This window comes from Pteropus alecto, unplaced genomic scaffold (genome assembly GCF_000325575.1).
Source record: "Pteropus alecto unplaced genomic scaffold, ASM32557v1 scaffold223, whole genome shotgun sequence".
In the NCBI taxonomy this organism is placed as follows: domain Eukaryota; kingdom Metazoa; phylum Chordata; class Mammalia; order Chiroptera; family Pteropodidae; genus Pteropus; species Pteropus alecto.
Window position 1 is genome coordinate 1,444,115 of NW_006434441.1, and position 18,706 is coordinate 1,462,820.

The 18,706-nt window shown below is 44.7% G+C and overlaps 1 protein-coding gene across 2 annotated transcripts in view; it reads left to right on the top strand.

Annotated features, from left to right (window-relative positions):
* Window positions 1-1,534: 1,534 nt before the first annotated feature.
* LMAN2L (lectin, mannose binding 2 like) overlaps window positions 1,535-18,706 on the top strand; it is a 22,173-nt gene continuing 5,001 nt past the window's right edge. The window contains exons 1-6 of one of the 2 annotated variants that reach the window (XM_025045035.1): window positions 1,535-1,753; window positions 2,960-3,078; window positions 5,881-5,998; window positions 6,785-6,867; window positions 17,656-17,688; window positions 18,196-18,202. In XM_025045035.1, the coding sequence (XP_024900803.1) occupies window positions 1,567-1,753; window positions 2,960-3,078; window positions 5,881-5,998; window positions 6,785-6,867; window positions 17,656-17,688; window positions 18,196-18,202 (547 nt within the window). In that variant the 5' untranslated portion in view covers window positions 1,535-1,566. The remainder of the gene's footprint in view (window positions 1,754-2,959; window positions 3,079-5,880; window positions 5,999-6,784; window positions 6,868-17,655; window positions 17,689-18,195; window positions 18,203-18,706) is intronic. The other variant, XM_006909427.3, reaches the window with a different exon arrangement.

An 18,706-nucleotide genomic window follows, 5' to 3' on the forward strand; every position in this document is an offset into this window, starting at 1 on the left:
GTGTGTAAAAAAATCAATGGCTGTGACAGCTTTAATTTAAAAAGTTGATCCTCTGTAAAACAGGCTTATGTTTATGTTTCTCTTATTAAATATATTTATGCTCAGGGAAGAGTTAATTTTGGTTAAGTCTATTGTGAAGGCAGATGCTCTATAAGAAATGTGCTTGGGGTACATTGAGAGCTCAGAGTGGGGCTCCCCAGAGGGAAGAGGGGAAGCTGGAGCAGATGAATGAAGGGAGGGAGCTGAGGGTAATAAGGCCAGAAGAGGCTCAGGGCTGATGGCAAAGGACTTTGTGTGCCAAATTGAGTGGCTGAATCTCTTCCCCACAGGTAAAGATGAGCCATCAAGGGCTCTGTTAATAATAATGAAGATGACGTTATGCTTACTACATGCCAGAACTACTCTAAGAGCTTTACTATTTTCAACTCATTTAACCCGGGCACTCGGAAAGTGGCATGGTAGATATAGATGGTTTAGATCAGTTGGGTGGCCCTGTGGATGATGGTATCGAGAACAGTAGGGACACATGTTGTTGTGGTTCTGGAGAAAGACAAAGGGAGGGATTGATAGGATGTGATAGCTTTGCAAAGTAAAAATAAAGTTATCAAGACTTGATTAGTTATTGATTGCATGGTGGAATTGATGAGGAAAAAGAGAAACTGGGATGACTCGCTTTTTTTGGTCTCAGGGTGTTGTGTATTGCTTTGCTACCCAGGTAAGGGATTGTTTACTCTGTTTCATTTCTTAGAAGGCCTGCTCAAGTCCTCCAGTACTACCTCTTACTACGCCTTCATAGTTATTTGGAAGTGAGTTGTTCAATTTCCAAATATTTGAGGTTTCTCAGAAATCTTTATGTTATCGATTTCTGGTCAAGTTCACTTATTCTTTGTGTGCTTTCAATTTGTGAAGGTATTTTTTTATCTTTATTTTTGGCCCATTTAAAAAAAAAATTTTTTTGGCCCAAACTCTCTGGGAAATGTTTCTTTTGCACTTGAAGAGAATGAGTCTTCAGCTGTTGTTGGGTGGAGTTTCTATAAATGTCATCACATCAAGTTGTTTGATAGTGCTGTTCAAGTATCTTGTAAATTTGATAACTTTCCTCACAATTTTCCAGCTACTTTAATTGTGGATTTGTCTATTTTTCCTTTCAGTTCTACATGCTTCTGATTGATAGGTCGGCACAGCCGAAGATGGTATGGCAGGAAGGATAGAACGTTTGCACGGGACAGGAAGAAACATTTTATCTCTTTAAATTTACTCTAGATCGCAGAAGAAACCTTTTATCTCTTTAAATCTACTCTGGATAGCCGACACAAGGAAATCACTACGTATCCCACCAGGCCTTGCGGAGCGCGGGTCAAATGCAAATAAGGGAGTACAGGCATTCGGCCACGCTCCCTTCCCGGGTTGGCAAGGCAACTAAACCCAAGCCACCCAATCGGCGAGATGCTCACCTGTGGGGGCGGGGACTGAACAAGAACCAATGGGACGCGGGCCAGATGGTTTCATGGGCCAATGGTTTCTGAGATGGGGAGGGCTTTTGATGAAGGGACGGCGGTGGGAAAGATGGCGGCGACTTTGGGTCGCTCGGGGTGGTGGCGGTGTTGGGCGCGACGTTTGTCGGCTCCGAATGGGCCCAGGATGTTGCTCTTTCTCCTTTTGTTGGGTTCTGGGCAGGGCCCACGGCAAGTCGGGGCGGGTCAGACGTTCGAGTACTTGAAACGGGAGCACTCGTTGTCGAAGCCCTACCAGGGTGAGGCGCCCCGGGCGAGGTGGTCGTGCGCAGGGAGGGCTTCGGGACCTGAGCTTCTCGGTAGAGGCGGGCGGCGGTGGGCTTCGTGGCCCCAGGAAACTTCTGGCGGTGGGTGGGGGCCCACTGGGACTCCCGCCGTGTTTAGGATCCAAGGGTAGGGTTCAACTTTCCGAGGCTCCCCCGCAACCTCCGCGCATTTAGCGCTGGAAGTTTCCAGTAGGTCCAAGCAAGCAGGGCTCTTGGTTCCCGCTAGCGCTAGGCCTGGACAAAGCGGGGCTCGGAGTTGGACAGGAAGAATATGGGAAGGGGAGAAGACTGAGAGTGGTAGCGATTGATGGAGGGCCACTAGCAATGAGCCGGTCTCGGGACAGAGCTGTAGATGTGCTAGAAATAAAGCAGGAGGCAGAACTGGGGTAGAACTTGGTCCGATTGAAAAAAATGAAATTCTCTTGCCAGTTAAAACACCTGCCCTTCTCCCGTGCAGGAGCCCTACTGATAAAAGAGGCTGGTACCTTTGATCTGTTTAGGGTTCACAGGCCCCTAGGCACAGATTATCAAGCAGAGAATTTATATAGTTGGCTACAAAGAGGACCAAATCAGTGCACGTGACTTAGCTAACGCAAGTGTCTTTCTCCACTGGAATGTGGGTAGGTGGACAGCAAACAAACAAAATTGAGTGCACCAGCGTTTACAGGGCCGTTAAGGGTGATTATTTATTCACTTCGCAGATACATGGAGCGCTTCCTTTTTGCTGGTCTCTGCTACTGCTGGGGTTTATACAGACACACAGTTCTCACTCTCAAGGGGCTTCGAGTCTGAGGTACCGGGTCAGGCTTGGATTATTTAAAGAAATGTGATTAAGCCTCAGAGACCTGAGAGTCAAGCTCTTTTTGATTTAACTGGGGCATTTTTTTCTTTCATGGTGCTAAAATTTACTCACATATTAAAAGGGAAGAATGGATCTGAATTCTGGTCACTGTGGCATGGCTAAAGCGATAGCTATGATGTACTTTGGGATCTTTACCTGAGAAGGGTTTTATGAAAGGAAGGTAAAGATAGTAAGGATTTAAGATTTACGAATTACAGGAGGTTGGAGATTGACATGAAAGGGAAAAAAAAGATGACTCCAGCTTCCAGAGGGCCCGTGCTGGCTTTCTGAACAGGTTGGTGTTAAAGGGCATGAACTGATATACTTCCTCCCTGTAGGTGTGGGCACAGGCAGTTCCTCGCTGTGGAATCTGATGGGCAGCGCCATGGTGATGACCCAGTATATCCGCCTTACCCCAGATATGCAAAGTAAACAGGGTGCCCTGTGGAACCGGGTGGTAAGACTCTTTCTCCCTCCTGTGTTGGTGACCCAAAAAGCTCAAGAAAGTTCACCAGGGACGTATTGTGACTTAATTTTACCGTCTCTCCCCAGTGTTCAGTCTTATGTGGATATCAAGGGTTTTTTATTTCAGAGGTTATGATGACCTTCCTAATGAAATCAGACATTTAAAGAAAGGCTCTCTGTTGCCCTAATTATAAAAAATAAGTCATTTTGATTCTGTTTTCTGAAATGTCTTTAATTTCTGATTGACCTGATCATATGACTTCTTGGAGATTAATAACTCATGTTAAATTACTTTGGAAAGTAGAAGACTGCTCTTTTAAATTTATTCCAAACTTCATCCCAGTATTCCCCCTTACCTTGTTATTTCACTTTGCAGATTCTAATTTTAAGTTTTATTTCCATGCGGAAGCCACTTTGAACCCTTGGTCATTTTACTTGTCCTTCTCTGGACCTTTTCTAGCTGCATTGTCTTCCCTGAGGTATGGCGGCAAGAAGCGAATGCAGCATTCCTGGTGCAGCTGCACTGTGATTTTGTACAAGTGTAAGATGATGCTTCCTTTTCAGTTTCCAGGGCTCTTTCTAAATCTTTTACAACTACTTTTGGGAATGATCTTGACATCCTTGATATTTTCTTTGGGGTTCTCATAAGCTAAGAACTTACTTTTCCATGGTTTTTATCATTAGTTGTAGATAAGTGAACCTCAGAAAAGGGAACTATTCTTTTCCTTGTTAACTTTACGTGCAGAGAATGTTGAAGGAGCAGAGGGAGAAGAGAAGTTTTTACGTAAGCCATTGCACAAGCTGGCGCCTTAACCCAGACTGTAGTAGTGCCAGGCTCATTTGTGGACGGAGCACAGGGCCGTATGTCCTGGTGGCAGAAGTGAAGGGCTGCCAGCGGGAAGACGCAGGTTCCAGATCTAGCTGTGTCACAGACCCACCGCGCGCGTCGGCAGGCAATTAACTTCTCTCGGTCTTCAGTTTCTCCGTCTATTGGATGTGCTTCATAATAACTGTTCTATGTGCCCATGAGGGTGGTCGTGAGAATACAATGAGACCATAGACATGAAGAAGCTTAGGTAGGAGCTTATTATAATGGTTATAGAAACATGCATTGTTATGTTCTACATCTGTTATAAGGTTTGTAGATGGAGATCTCTGGGTTACTAAATGATATATGTGCAGGGCTTGATGCTTTGCTGCCTTCTTGCTAGCTCTCTACATAAATCTTTTAGCAGTAATTGTAGTCCAGGCTCTAGTTTTCCTACCTTTTTCAGATTCCCTGCTACCTGTATGTTTTGATATCTGACTCTCAGAAAGAGCCTTGGAGTTGTTTCTGAGTTACTTGGATAGGATGCATTGGTTTGAACAGTGGTTCGAATGTTTGGCTGTCCGTGGGAGCTGATGCCTGGTCCCACCCCCAGAGATGTTGACTTAATGGGAATGGGGTGCAGCTTGACCATTGGGCAAATCTAACGCACAGCGAGGTGTCAGAGCTGCTGCTAGACATGGCCCTGAGCTGAGCTGCAGAGCACTGTGCTGCATGGGCCAGGGTAAGCAACAGACACCTCACGGCTTGGCGCAAGCCTCACAGGCCCTGCCCTCTTCCCAGGAGCCTGACACCTACCCAGTGGCTACGAGCAGCTTCCTGCTGCTGAGTTCCACCCTTGCCCTGAAATCTAAATGTAACAGCAGAAAGATGAGAACCGAGAATAACACAGGTAGGGAGATTTCAGGGTTTGTTGGTAAATTCAAAAGATTCTGCACCCTTTCATTTGGATTGTGTACTCCTACTACTAGTACTTTTGAGAGATTTCCCAGAATTAAACTGAAAACTGAAAATGACCTAACAATTTGTTGCCAAGAGCCAGAACAATCTATCTGGAGAGCCTTTGGCTGAGCCCCATGGTCTGTCCACTCCTCTTCCCTGACTTTCTTCACACACAGCGATCTTCAACCAGGAGTCTCCAAACCAAACACCCACTCTGGTTTCTACTTGGAAGCATTCACCTATTTAAAGCGCTTAACCATCCACTTACCTCCTTCTTCGTTTTCCCAAGGTTTGATACACAATTCAAAATAAGAAATAGGCCTGATTTGTACCCATGTCCATAATGTTTCCGCATCAGAGGCTGGCTGTGGTGGTGGTGATGCTGGTGGTCTTACTAGTGCGTTTGTGCCTCTTGGCCATGAGCATGAGGTTTTGGCAACTGTAACTTACTCCCTGTCATGGGAACTCTCGCTCACCCCTCAGCTTGGCATAGGACCAAGTCTAACTAATTAGAATTGTGTATAGCATCTGCTAATTATTCCCGGAAACTGTTGCATGACAACTTAGTTTTTCTTATTCATTTGCAATGAATGAGGTTTCAACCTTCCTTTAAAGCCAAGCTTTTTAGAATCTTTCTGTCAGAGAAGTGATCCTGAGCTGCAAGTGAGTTCATGCAGCCACCTATCCTCTCTGGGGTGAGCCACTGGGCTGGATGTGGGATCACGGTAGCTTTCCATGGCGTTTGCGTGTCTTCTCCAGCTTTGATGTACTGTCCTGTTTGCATTGAGAAACACTGAAGATAATTGGGAGGTTTATTCACTTTTCATATTAAATCTCACGTACAGTGAAGTGGCTCAATCTGTTTAATTTTGTGACACAGATAAGTAGCAAGTCTTAGATTTCAGTTTTAGACCTTAGCTTCACGTATCCTACATTTATGTTTCCAAGTCTGTAGACCACTGATGAGGGCTTGAAGGGTTCGTGTTTCATGCTTTTTCACTGACCTTGGTGTCTTTTTCACTTTAGCCATGTTTCCTGAGAGACTGGGAGTTGCAGGTGCACTTCAGAATCCATGGACAAGGGAAGAAGAATCTGCATGGGGACGGCTTGGCCATCTGGTATACCAAGGATCGGATGCAGCCAGGTATTGGGATCTTGGGTTGCTCTTGTGGAGTGTGACTGGCCTGGTTATTCATGTTTCCTCTTTTTGAGAAGGGTGCATTTCCACAATGCCAGCAATGTTCCCTCTCCCTTGATATCTGGATAAAGACTGGCCTGTTTAGTCTCTAGAATGGGGTCTGAGTCCTCGTAAACAGCTGACTTTGACTCATCCTGGGGCCATTTCTTGCTTATTAGTTCCTTCTGACTTCCCCGTGAAGTCACCTGGCCTGTTGGCTGGGTGAAGGCGCTGGCTCTTCTGAACACTGACAACTAGGTGAGTGACCCTTCAGGGGTGGCACTGGGACCGACCTCAGCACTTTTGGGTGGAGAAGAGGTATCTGTTTCCCCCTGCTGTGTAGGAGCCATTGCTCCAAGCAGAGGGCCGACTCCGCCTGATGCGACTTGGTCTCTTTTGCAACAAGAAGTTGAACTTGGGAATTCATATCTCTCTCGGGGCATGGTCGTCATCAGGTGTTTGTGAAGCAGAGTTCTTTAGGGGCACCTTAGCAACCAACTGGGACCAGGAAGCAGCTATAGTGCTAAACAGGGTTGAGCGGCCTTTTCTTCCCCGCCTTCAGTAACAAACAATTGCAGATGCTTCTTGGTGTTTGTTACAGGCCAGGCACTCTGCTGGGTGCTTTTACGTGCTTTCTCATCATAACTGAGGCCTGGGAGTCATTTGAATTTCACTTTTTCTCCATCGTAGTGCTGTAGGATTCCTTTATCAACTCCTGCTTTATTTCATTGTTCATCTGTTCTCTCTCTCTAGGGCCTGTGTTTGGAAACATGGACAAATTTGTGGGGCTGGGAGTATTTGTAGACACCTACCCCAATGAAGAGAAGCAGCAAGAGGTAATGGCAAGTGTCAGAGCTTAGGTCAGCTACACGGACGTCTCTGTCCTCTGCCTCAGAAATGCTACTGAGGAGGGAGCAGAGGGAACAGGAAGTGAGGGTTTTGGTTCTACTTTCTTCATCTGTTGAACTTCACAAGTTAATATCTTTTTCAGGGTTTTTTCTAGAGAGAACTGTTTGTGGCACACAATCTTTGGAGAATGGCTGTCTGAACAGGGGGTTTCTCTCTAGCGTTAACGGTGTTCTGCACATTAGGTGGTTGCCAGAAGTGAGCATGCTTAGCGGGTCAGTGGTTGGCTGGTCAGCCTGCCCCAGAGCAAGCTGACTTATGTCACTTGGCCCCCTGACTTAGTGCATCACTGCAGCTTGCTCACTCTGTCCGGCAATTTTTTCTTCTTCCTGTTCTCAGACCTGGACAGCAGTTCTGCTCTCCTGTAGGAAAGGCTATTGGAGGAAATGGATGAAATCTCAGCATTTGTGAGGAAACTGGTATCTGGCTGTTGGCAGAAGCATTTTGCCTCTTATTGCAGATTCTATATGTTCTTTCATACTTTCTTAATTCTAGCAGCAGTTTGGTACTCTCTGCCCAGTGGCTCTGCCATCGGATGATGGGAAAATGATTGTGACAGGTTGTTGCTGGGTATCCTGTGGCTAAATAATATTCAGCAAGAAAGACCAGATTAGGGATGGAGGTAGAACTCACTTTATTTTTACCGCAAAAGTTTATGAAAAATTTCAAACTTATAAAAAATTGGAGGAACACATCATTGTATGTGTAACACCGAGGTTTGTTTTTAACATTTCCCACAGAGTTCACCTTGGAGGAGATGCAAAGTGAGACCTCAGTCGGGAGAAAGGCCCTTTGTCATGGGTCAGCTCAGAATTGCTTCTGGGCCCTCTTCATTCCACTGTCCATCAGCCCCTTCTAGGTGCCAGGCTCTGGGATTCAGTGAGCCAGGCCACGTGGTCCTTGCACTCAGTAGCACTGATGCATGAGAATGCTGGTAGGGGAGCTGGCTGGTACGATGGGAAAACATGGCAGCCACATTTAACCTGGGGTGGGACAGTGGTGGCGGCGGCTGTTAGGGAAGACTTCTTCCAGGAAGTGACATTGTCATTGAGGTTTGCAGAATAAGGAGCTGGTGTTTTATACAGAGGGAAAAGCATGTGTTAAGGTGATAAAGTGAGAGAAGGGGCAATGAGCGTGAGATCAAAAAGGGGGATCAGAGAGACATGAGGCTAGAGAGAGAGAGACGGGCCAGCCGTCTTGCCATGCTGCCCAATTCCAGGGGCACCATTCATGTTGTAATTCTGTTTTCCTTGGCACATTCACTGCCCATGGAGATGGAGTAGTGTCGCCTTGGGCGGTTGGTGGTTTGGCTGTTTAGGTCAGTACCGGCACAGTCTGCACGTGTGTGGTTTGTCTTCCCCATGTGCATTGTGAGGCCAGATTCTGAAGGGCGGTGCTCCCGTTAGGGAGTCTGGACTGTATTCTAAGGGAGTAAGTGCATTAAAGGAATTTAATGGGAGCTTGTCGTGATTACGTTGGCAGCTGAGGACATGGTGGCAGTTAGAAGTACATCTAAACAAGAGGTCTGGGCTTCAGGGCATGACTAGAGTTTTAAACCTGGCCCTCTGTTTCTCCCAGAAATGACTGGTTCAGACTGTCTTGGCTTCCATTTCACCCTCAGATAGGAGCATTTCTAACATGAGAGAGCAGGTCCGATGGGCTTATTTCGTAAGAAGAGTAGCTATTACAAAAATTAGTTTCAGATGGTAAAAATTGGACTTCTTTTTCTGGCCAGCTCTTACGGTTCTCACTCTCAGCTGCATGTTGGAATTACCTGGTGAGCTTTTAAAGATATTTCTGTCCAGGTACAACCTCAGAGAATCCGATTCTGTTAGTCTTAGGTGCAGTCTAGGCAACCTTTCTTTTTCAAAGATTTCCAGGTAAGTCACGTGTACCGCCAGAATTGAGAACCCATGGGCCAAAATCATTGTTGCCTTATTATTTTATTGATTAAACAATTCTTTAAATTAAAACAAAAAAATTTGAAACCTAATGAAAGTAGTTTTTATTTATAAGGTGGCTGTATGTGCCAAGCACTTCATAAATATTGTCTTCATCCTCATCACATCTCCTTATAGCATTATTTTTTCCATGTTATCAATGAGTAAACAGAAGCTTAGAAAAGTCTCGTTCAAGGTAACAGCTGATGAAGGTGGATCCAGATTTTGAACACAGGTCCACTGGATTCCAGAGGCTGTGCTTTTAATTATGATGCTCTGTCACCTCCCATGCATTGTTTTCTTCTGCTGGGTGGATTTCCTTGAGAATGGAGACATTTATTATTCTCATATGATCTATGCAATGTCAGTCCTTAGAGCTACTCAGTGCAGAGAGTGTGGAAAGTATACTTTTCTACATCCTAACAACCTGGAACTATTTTAGAAACTAAGATCAGATGTATTTTGTTAGTGGTGTGGTTTATACTTTGATATGGTACGTAAAGGTGCCATTGTTTCAAACACTTTTTGTGTATTATTTACTCTCTTAAAAACCTTTTTAGGTAGATATGATTACTACTCCTCCGTTATAGATAAGAAACCAAAGTCCAGAAGAGTTAAAAAACTTGTCAGTGACTCTTGGTTTGACTCCAGAGACTGTCGTCTCATTATTTGGCTTTATTATTTTGAACACATAAAGAAAGGGTGACAAATAACAGTACCTTTCGAAAACTTGCAGATGTCATGTGTAGAAGATGTGCTGGATGACGAGGACAGGAGCCTGTAAGAGGGTGTAGAACATCCATCAGACCCTCAAAGTGCTGTGGTGGCAGCGTTTCTCTACTTCCTTGTTTTCTTGTTACCAAAGTGCATATGACCTTGTTACTCAACTCACTTCCTACCACGTTTGCTCCTGAGGAAATACTGGGAGAATGCTAGCAACCAGTAATGCATCTGAGAAGGGGCTAGGGGGTTCAGGATGTGCATTGAGTTTAAGTTTGGCTCTGAAATCACGACAGATTATCCAAAGTCACATTACAGTTTAAGTGAGTATGTCAAGAACTTTGGTATTTGGGAATGTGGGGCACTTACTACCTGTGCCACAGTGAGGTAGCCAGATCATAAATTGTTGTTAAAATGGTAGTTGAAGAAATAGAAAATAAGAAAGAAGTAGAAAATCTGGATAAGTCTATAACAAGAGATGGAAATAGTAATTAAAAATGATTCACAAAGAAAAGCCCAGGCCCAGATGGCTTCACTGGTAAATTTTACCAAATATAGGAAATAGAATTACTACTAATTTTTCTCAATCCCTTACTAAAAATAAAAGGAAAGGACATAACCAACTCATTCTTTGAGGCCAGGATTGTTCTGATACCAAAACCAGAAAATGACATAACAAGAAAATAAGAGACCAATATCTCTCATGAATAGGGATGTAAAAATTAGCAACAAAATACCAGCAAATCAAATCCAGCAACATATAAAAAGGATTATACACCATGACCAAATATATTTATTCTAGGAATTCACATTTGGTTTAATATCTGAAAATTAAAATGATAGACCGTATTACTAGAATAAAGGACAAAAACCATAGACATAGAAAAGGTATCTGAAAATTTGATACCTCTTTATGATAATAAAAACATTCGACAAAATAGGACTAGAATGGGCCTTCTGCAGCCTGATCAAGGGCATCTTTGGAAACCCCACTGACATCACACCTGGTTATAAAATACTGGTTGCTCTCCCCCCTCAGATCAGACAAGGATCTCTGCTCACCACTTCTGTTCAGCATTTGTGCTGGCAGTTCTAGTTGCCCAGATTGGAAAGGAAGAAGTAAAACTGTTTCTGTTTGTAGTTGACATGATCTTGTGTATAGAAAATCCTAAAGAAGCCATAAACTATTGGAACTAATAAATGAATTCATCAAAGTTGCAGGATGCAAGATCAACATACAAAAATCAGATGTTATTTCTATGTGCTTTTGTTGAACAGTCAGAAAATTAAAGAAAACAATTCCTGTGACACTATGGTCAAAAAGAATAAAATACTTAGAAATAAATTTAACAAAAAACCCCGATACTTTGAAAACTATGAAATACTGTTGAAAGAAATTAAGGACTCAAGTAAATGGGAAGACATTGCATGTCATAAATGGGAAAAGTTAGCATTGTTAAGATGGTGATACTCCCCACGTTGACCTACAGATTTGACGCAATCCCTGTCTCTTGCAAGCCTAGCTGGCTTCCTTGTAGAAATTGACAAGCCAATCCTAAAATCAGTGAAAATTCAAGAGAACCAGAAAAACCAAAATGATCTTTCTTGCCAAAGAAGAGCAAAATTGGAGGTCTCTCTCATACGTACTGATTCAAAACTCACTACAGTGATCAAACTGTGGTGCTGGCGTGAAGTAGACATACAGGTCAATGCGATAGGTTTCAAAGTCCTGAGATAAGCCCTCAGATTTCTGAGCAGTTGATTTTTGATAAGGGCGTCAAGAAAATGTAATGGAAGAATCATCTTCTCAACAAATGGTGCTGGTACAACTGGATATCCACAGGCAGAATAATGGAGTTGTCCCCAACCTCACACCATACACAAATTTTAACTCAAAATGGATCAAAAAACTAGGTAAAAGCTAAAACTAAAATTCTTAGAAGAAAACAGGGTTAATTCTTCATGACCTTGGATTAGGCAATGGTTTCTTAGGTGTGACTGCAGAAACAAAAACCACAAAAGAAAAAAATAGAAGGCTTCCTGAAAATTAAAAACTTTCGTGCTTTGAGGGACACCATTAAGAAGGTGAAAAGACAACCCACAGAATAACAGAAAATAAATGCAAATCATATATCTAGTAAGAGACTTTATATATTCTAGATTTAACTCAATAATAAAAAAGACAACCCAATTAAAAAGTGATCAAAGGATCTGAATAGATATTGCCGCAAAGAAAACACACATATGGCCAATAAACATTAAAAGACCTCAACATCATTGACCATTAGGGACCTACAGATCAAAAGCATGATGAGATGCCACTTCACACCCACTTTTGTGGCTAAAAAGAAGAAGAGGTGATGACAAGTGTTGGAGAGGATGCAGAGTAATTGGAACGTTCATACACTGCTGGTGGGAATGTAAAATGGAGTGGCTGTTTTGGAAAACGGGCAGTTCTTCAGATAATTAAATGGAATTTGCACGACCCAGCGATCTCACTCCCCAGTATATACCCAAGGAAAATGAAAACATATCTACACAGAGCTTTTACGTGAATGTTCAGGGTATTTATAATAGCCGGAAAATGGATACAACTCAAATGACCATCAACCGATGAGTAGCCAAACCGATGTTATGTATCCAAGCAGTAGAATATCATTCAGCATTGATACATGCTCCAATGTGGATGACCCTTGAAAGCATGCTAAATGAGAGAAACCAGTTACAAAAGACCACATATTGTATGATCCCAGTCAAATGAACTGTAGGCAAACTATGGAGACAGTGGATAAGTGATTGCCTGGGGCTGGGTGGGGGGCTGGGAGGTAAGTGACTGCTGGTGGGTCTGAGGTTTCTTTTGGGGGCGATGAAAATGTTCTAATATTTGTTATAATCACAATCTTAACTCTGAATATCTTAAAAGCCATTGAATTATAGACTAAATAGATGAAGTGTGCAGTATGTGACTTATATCTTAGTATTGCTGTTTTGTTAAAATGCTAATTAAAACATAACCTGACCGTCTTTTCTTGGCACTTGAAGTCATCAGCTCATGGTCATCAGTTCCCAGGTGCTGGTGAAAAGTTGCAGGGACTTCAGTAGCAACCCTGGAGCCGGAATGTCTTTCTGCTAAAATCACAGTGCGAGGAGCAGAAGCCTTCTGGAAGGGGAGCACGGACGTGCAACCCTTTGCAGCCTTGTCCTCATTCTTCCCAGTGAGATGCTAGGCCTCACTCCATGGAGGGTGACAGCTGGTAGGGGACCAGGGAGAAACTCCTTGCTCTTCCCAGGTCAGGCCAGCTGGGAAGTCTAGTTTGAGGGGTTTCCCATGTTTTTTAATGTGATGATTGTTTTTCCTCCTTTGAAACTGGAAGAAAATTAACAATACTGGGCCCTTCAGTTTAAAAACACATTCCCTCGGTGGAGACCCTGGTCCCACTTGGTCTCTCTATTGTTGGTGAAGACAATCTTTAGCTTCCTAAAGACTCCAGAATGTCTTAAGTTCTCATTGTCATCTACCATGGGTGTGATTTAGGGTTTTCATTTCAGTCCCAGGTGAGGCAGTGTGTCTCCCAAGAGACCCCGTTGGAAAGCCGGTTGGGGAAGATTGGCAGGCTCTCCAGAGTGACGCGGCATTGAGGCTGGGCTTCATTGGTGAGAGCTAGTTTTCGAGGGAAGTTGAAATGTGCGACTTTCTGCTGGAACTGAGTGAAGGCGAGGAGAAGGTGATGTTTATGGGACAGTGACGGAGAGGGGAAGGAGGGAGCAGGCACACTCCCCTCTGGGTTCTTTACCTTTTGAGGTTGCCCCTTTGGAGAATACAGTGAATGGAGTTAGCCCACAGAAAGCTGCTGGCACCTGGGGGATTTTACGTACAGTTTTTGGAGGTTCATAGATCTGCTCCACAGAGGGAAACTATAGACAAGTTTGTCTCGTTCACAAGAAGCACTTATGTGCTGTCAGGCTGTGCTTTGAATATGGGGAGATGGGCGCCGGGACTTCAGTGTTTGGTATTTGGGCATGTCTCGTTTTGTTTATTGATTTTAGAGCACTATTTAGGTCCTCAAATGACATCATTTGGCTTTTGTTCTAGTGGGGTCTCAACTAGGATAAATGGAATTACAGTCACTTCTATGAATTTAAGAGACCATGATATTGTTCACGTGTGTGAAGGCGTTCTAGCATCAGAAGGCTGGAGGCAACCCTTTTATGTATTCTTAAGAGGAGGAGGTTTAAGCCTTGGGGACAGAGTCACCAGTGTAGGTCAGTAGTAATTTGGGGCCTTGTCATCCTACTCGATAATGCGATAGTCTCACTGATCGCACTCTGTGTAGGATGGGTTCCCATGTAAAGCATTAGTTGGATGAAGGTTTCTGTAGGACCAGCAACTTACAGACTTGTCAGTCTGAAAAGTGTCTCTTTGGAAGTGGCAGTGAATGTGTTCCACCAGTTGTCTGAGGGGAGGATCAAATGGAGGTGTGAGGGAGGTGTTGTAGAAGAGGCATTTGTTAATTCTTATTTTTATATAAAAGCTTGTTACAGGAAAATCAGAAAAGGCTAAAACAAAAGCAAAACTATGAACATCTTTTTAAAAGCAACTTTGCATCATATGAACATACTGTTTTTTTTAAACTTCTAATTTTGAAACTTTTTAGATATATAGAAAAATTGAGAGTATGGTAAATACTAGGTACAGATTCATCTTTTTAAAAATTTTGATATAATTTCAGACTTATAGATAAGTCCTAAGAATACAGCAAATAATTCTGGGGTGCTCAGATTCCCCAAAATGTTTTACTACGTTTGCTTCATTCTTTTCCTTTACTTCTTTGTGTGTGTCTATCTATATTTCTCTGTGTTTCAGGGTCTATGCAGTTTGGAGACCTAGTTTTGTTTTAGATTTTTGGTTTTGTACCTCCCAGCATGTCCTAAGTAAGCACTTTTCCTTAGTGATAGATGCAGAGAGCAGAGTAGCACAGTGATGGAGCCAGCGCCCTGAGGCCAGACTGCCTGTTTCATGCTTGCCATCTGTATTCTCTTAAGCATTCCCTTACCTGTGAAATGGGAGACTAATACCACAACCCCCTGCTTGTGGTAATTAAGGGAATGCATATGTGCACTTTACTGAGTACAGTGCCTGGCACAGAGCAAGCTCTCAGAAAATGCTGGCTGTTCTTACCGCTAAATGACGTTCATAAGGGATATTGTGCAGACATCTGGGCAGTAGCCGTTTTGCCTCTGTTCCCTCCTCTCCCACCGTCCTTTTCTTCATATCCAGGTTCCAGAGAACAGACATGGGTGGCTTACTCAGCTACAGGATGGTTTAGTTGGAAAAACCGCCCTAAAGCGCAGCTCCCAAATGCTCCCATGTTCACAAGCTCATGTCGCTTGGTGATAGGGTTTCACAGCTCTCAGAGTGGGAACAATGAGGTGACTTTTCATAAATGCCAGGTGTTTTATTATGACATTACATAGTTCCTTTTTTTTTGATGTTAAAGTGTTCCTTTAAAAAATGATGTTTATAAAGATAGTTGTTCTGTCATTATTGTATTTTAATATATTTAGTAGATCAAAAACCCCCAAAAGGCAAACCTATTAATCCCCAAATATTTTTGGAGATTTTAATGGTCCATGGCTGTTTGGCTTTGTGCTTACATGCGAATACCTGTGAACACTGTTTCTGTCTAGAAGTTTATTAATTTTGTCGCAGATTGAATGAACACTTGTTGACTCCCCACTGAATGCTGGATACTGTACTCGATGCTTTGTATGTCTCATGTTGTCTTCATCATTCACCCTGTGAGCACATTACTCCCTCTGCTTCCACTGAGGAGACAGTCTGAGAGAGCTGCTGGGACCCACGCAGGGCTGTGCAGCTGCAAGTGGCGTGCCCACAGTTAGAGCGTGTCTCCCCACCCCCTGTTCATGGTGCATGGGCTGCAGGTTTCGGCCATGCAGGGTGGCAGTGCAGCCCCCATAAACCACGGGCCTCCTTTCAGTGGAGATTTGCCAAAGGCGCAGCCACTACGTAGAGAAAGAGGCTTTCTTTTAAGTGGCCTTGTAGGACAAAAATGTAGAAACATCTTTCCGCCCTATAGACAATGGCCATTTGCACAACAGCCTGGAGTTCCTAATTGTTGATGACTCTTAAATTAGGAATGCAACCACCACTTTTGCCTGAGTCAGTGACCCTCGGTTCTACCTACATATAGGCCGCCTTCCAAGGAGAGGAAATTGCTGCTTTGCGAATTAGCGGCTACCCAAGAAACACCTCACAAACACCGGGCATAGAAAATAAGGTCCATTGAAAGACTTACTACTAGAGTGAGGGACAGAGCCGGACCGGGTCACAAGGTGCTGAAGTTGACAGGCTCCAGGAGCTCCACAGCTGTGGGGCTCAGCCTCTAGTGCAGTGTTTCTTAAATTTGGCTACACAACACAGGCATCCGTGGTACTTTTAAGAAAGAATCCTCTGTCCTACTCTTGACCTCCTGGATGGGCCTGTGACTGAGGGGCGCCTGTGGCCGTGCTGCTGAAAGCTCCCCAGGTGACCCTGAGGCCACAGCTTTCCTGTGGCTGTTACTGGGTAACTGGGCACCCAGCAGCCTCAGGTTGAGGATGGTTGTCCTGGGCATGCTCATGAGCACTACAGTTTAGCCTGTGGTCACAGGTGGTTGAGTGCTGCGTGAAGCCAGCCTCGGGGTCATCGGTCCTTGGAGCATGACACTCCTTCCTCTGCTACTGTTCCTCAGAAGAGTTTCGTGTCAAGCCCATTTCTGTACAGTGTTTGATGCCATGCCCATGGAGCCCTTGCTTTAGATGTTAGTCATAGAAGCGAAGGTCCATGGCAATTTGGTCACCCCCTGACCAAATTGCCACCCTGTAGTCCTGCACGTACGTAGTCCACTGGTGGCCCATGCAGACATGCTGGCGCCTACCTGGAGGCCCACCCTGCACTCCTCTGTGGCTTCTGCCCAAGCTCACCCCAGCCTCCTCACCAGCTGAATTTCTCGTCCGTAAACACGCCACCCCCATGTTGCCAGTGGACCCTCTACCTACCTGGGTCTCAGCTTAGAGGCCATCTCCTCATCAGTCCCTGTTGTAGTGCCTCTTTTATTTTCATCAGAGCATTTATCACTGTCTGAAATTTTATTTACTTATTTATTGTTTGTCTCTTCCACTGTGATGTCAGCTCCTTGAGAGCAAATGCCTGTCTTGTTTCCCATTAAAGCCCAGCATCTGGAACAGTGCTTGGCCCATCAGGTGCCCATAAAGTGTCAGAGGGAGGATTGTTCTGGGCTCTACACCTTTGCCCCCTCCACACGGGGCAGGGCTTACTTGAGCCTATGTAAGGTGTCTCTTGTTGCTAGAACTGTAGCAGTTTTCTGGAGCAAAACTGAATACCCTTGAGCCTGATGATTTTTCTAAACCTGTCGTGTTATAACGCTCCCATGGAGCTTTTCCTTGCCCATATGCAGGTTAGTGTGACAAGACCTATTAGGGTTAGCGTTAATTTCATAGCCTCTCAGATGGTGGGCTTTTTGTCTTTCTGGCTAGAGCTATATCCTGAGGTCCTGGGCAGGAAAGGACACCTTGAATTTGGAAGAACTTAGCCCTGTTTGTCACTCCTGTCCCTTTGCTACAGAAATACTGCAGTCTAGGTACAGACCAACTCGATGTCTGCAGAATGTCCCCTGACTCTGAGTCATAAGTGGGGCCTGCTTGGATGGTGTGGCACCTCGTGTTTTATGAAGCATCTGAAAGCTTCAGGGCTTTAGAGCGGTCTTCCTAGTGGGCCCCTTTGAGGGTCTGGTGACAGTTACACACCCTCTCCTCAGAAGGTGTACAAGCATCTGTGCATATCGTTTTGCCTATAATTTTGAGGGGTGTAAGGATTTGAATGCCCTCCATGTACCCTAAGATTCTGCATGGGGAATGAAGTCAGTTTGCTTATCTACCATAGCTGGCACTCAGCTCTCCCATGCTGTTTCTTTCTGACTTGGTCTCCTGTCTTCTGTGCCCTTTCTTGTTTTATAATAACCTGCTGGACCCTCTCAGGCCCAGAAGAGGCGATATTCTCCAGGAGTCCAGGTACTTAGTTCTTGACACCCATGGCCATCCCTGACTCCCTGTGTGTCCATCTACCATTCACTACTGTTTAGAATCCATGTCTCAAGGGTCACCAGTCTCTGATTTCGAGTGCATCTTCACCTTGCATGTTGACTGTTGAGGGCGGTGAAGAACTCGCCGAGGAAGTGGCACGTCGTGTCTCCTCGCCTCTCTTCTGCACTGCCCAGCACTGGGCTGCTCTGGAGTGCTTATTAGCTCATTCATTACCTCTGAGGAGGAGTTTGCTCTTAAATGCTATTGCAGGGGGAGGGACTTTGAAGTAGGTAGAAAATAGGTGGGATCTGGGAAACTTGCAGTGGGGGGACCTTGCTCCAAATATCACATTGGGAGAAGTTGTGTGGGGCTGAAGCTGAGTGGGCTGGAAGGTCTTTGCCTGAGAACAGCCATTGTGGCTGGAGAACAGCATCTGGCAACCTGGCTCTGGCAGTGCCCTCTTGGGGTCCTAGTCTTTTAGCATTGTGTGCTTAGAGGGTTTTAGGATTTGAAAGGAGCTATCCTGAATGGAAAGGTTTTCCTGATTAGACAAGTATTTTCAGAATACCTGCTGTGTCCAAGGCACCCTGGGGGAAGGGATAGTGCCGAGGTAGAAACATACAAGACGCATGGTGAGTGATTTTCTTCTTCAGGAAGTTGACATGGCATCTGGATAGATAGACACATATGCATAAAATGAAAGTCACTGGTCTCGGGCAGAATACCCGCGCCCAGCAGGGACCCCTGGGAGGGTTCATGCCAGACGCCAGAGTCTCGGGCCCTTTCACCCACCGAGTCTGTGGCACAGAGGCTTCCTGAAGGCGGGGGCAGAGTCAGTCACTTCCTGGGCCATGTCCCTTGGGTGACCATCTGAGTGTGGCATCTTGGGGGCCACTGGCAGTGAGTCTGAGTGGTCATCTGGTCACTGTAGAACTCAGCTTGTAGGTGCACTATCCTTGTCACCATTGGCACAGGCATGTCTGAAGGTGCTTCCTTTGCTTTCCCA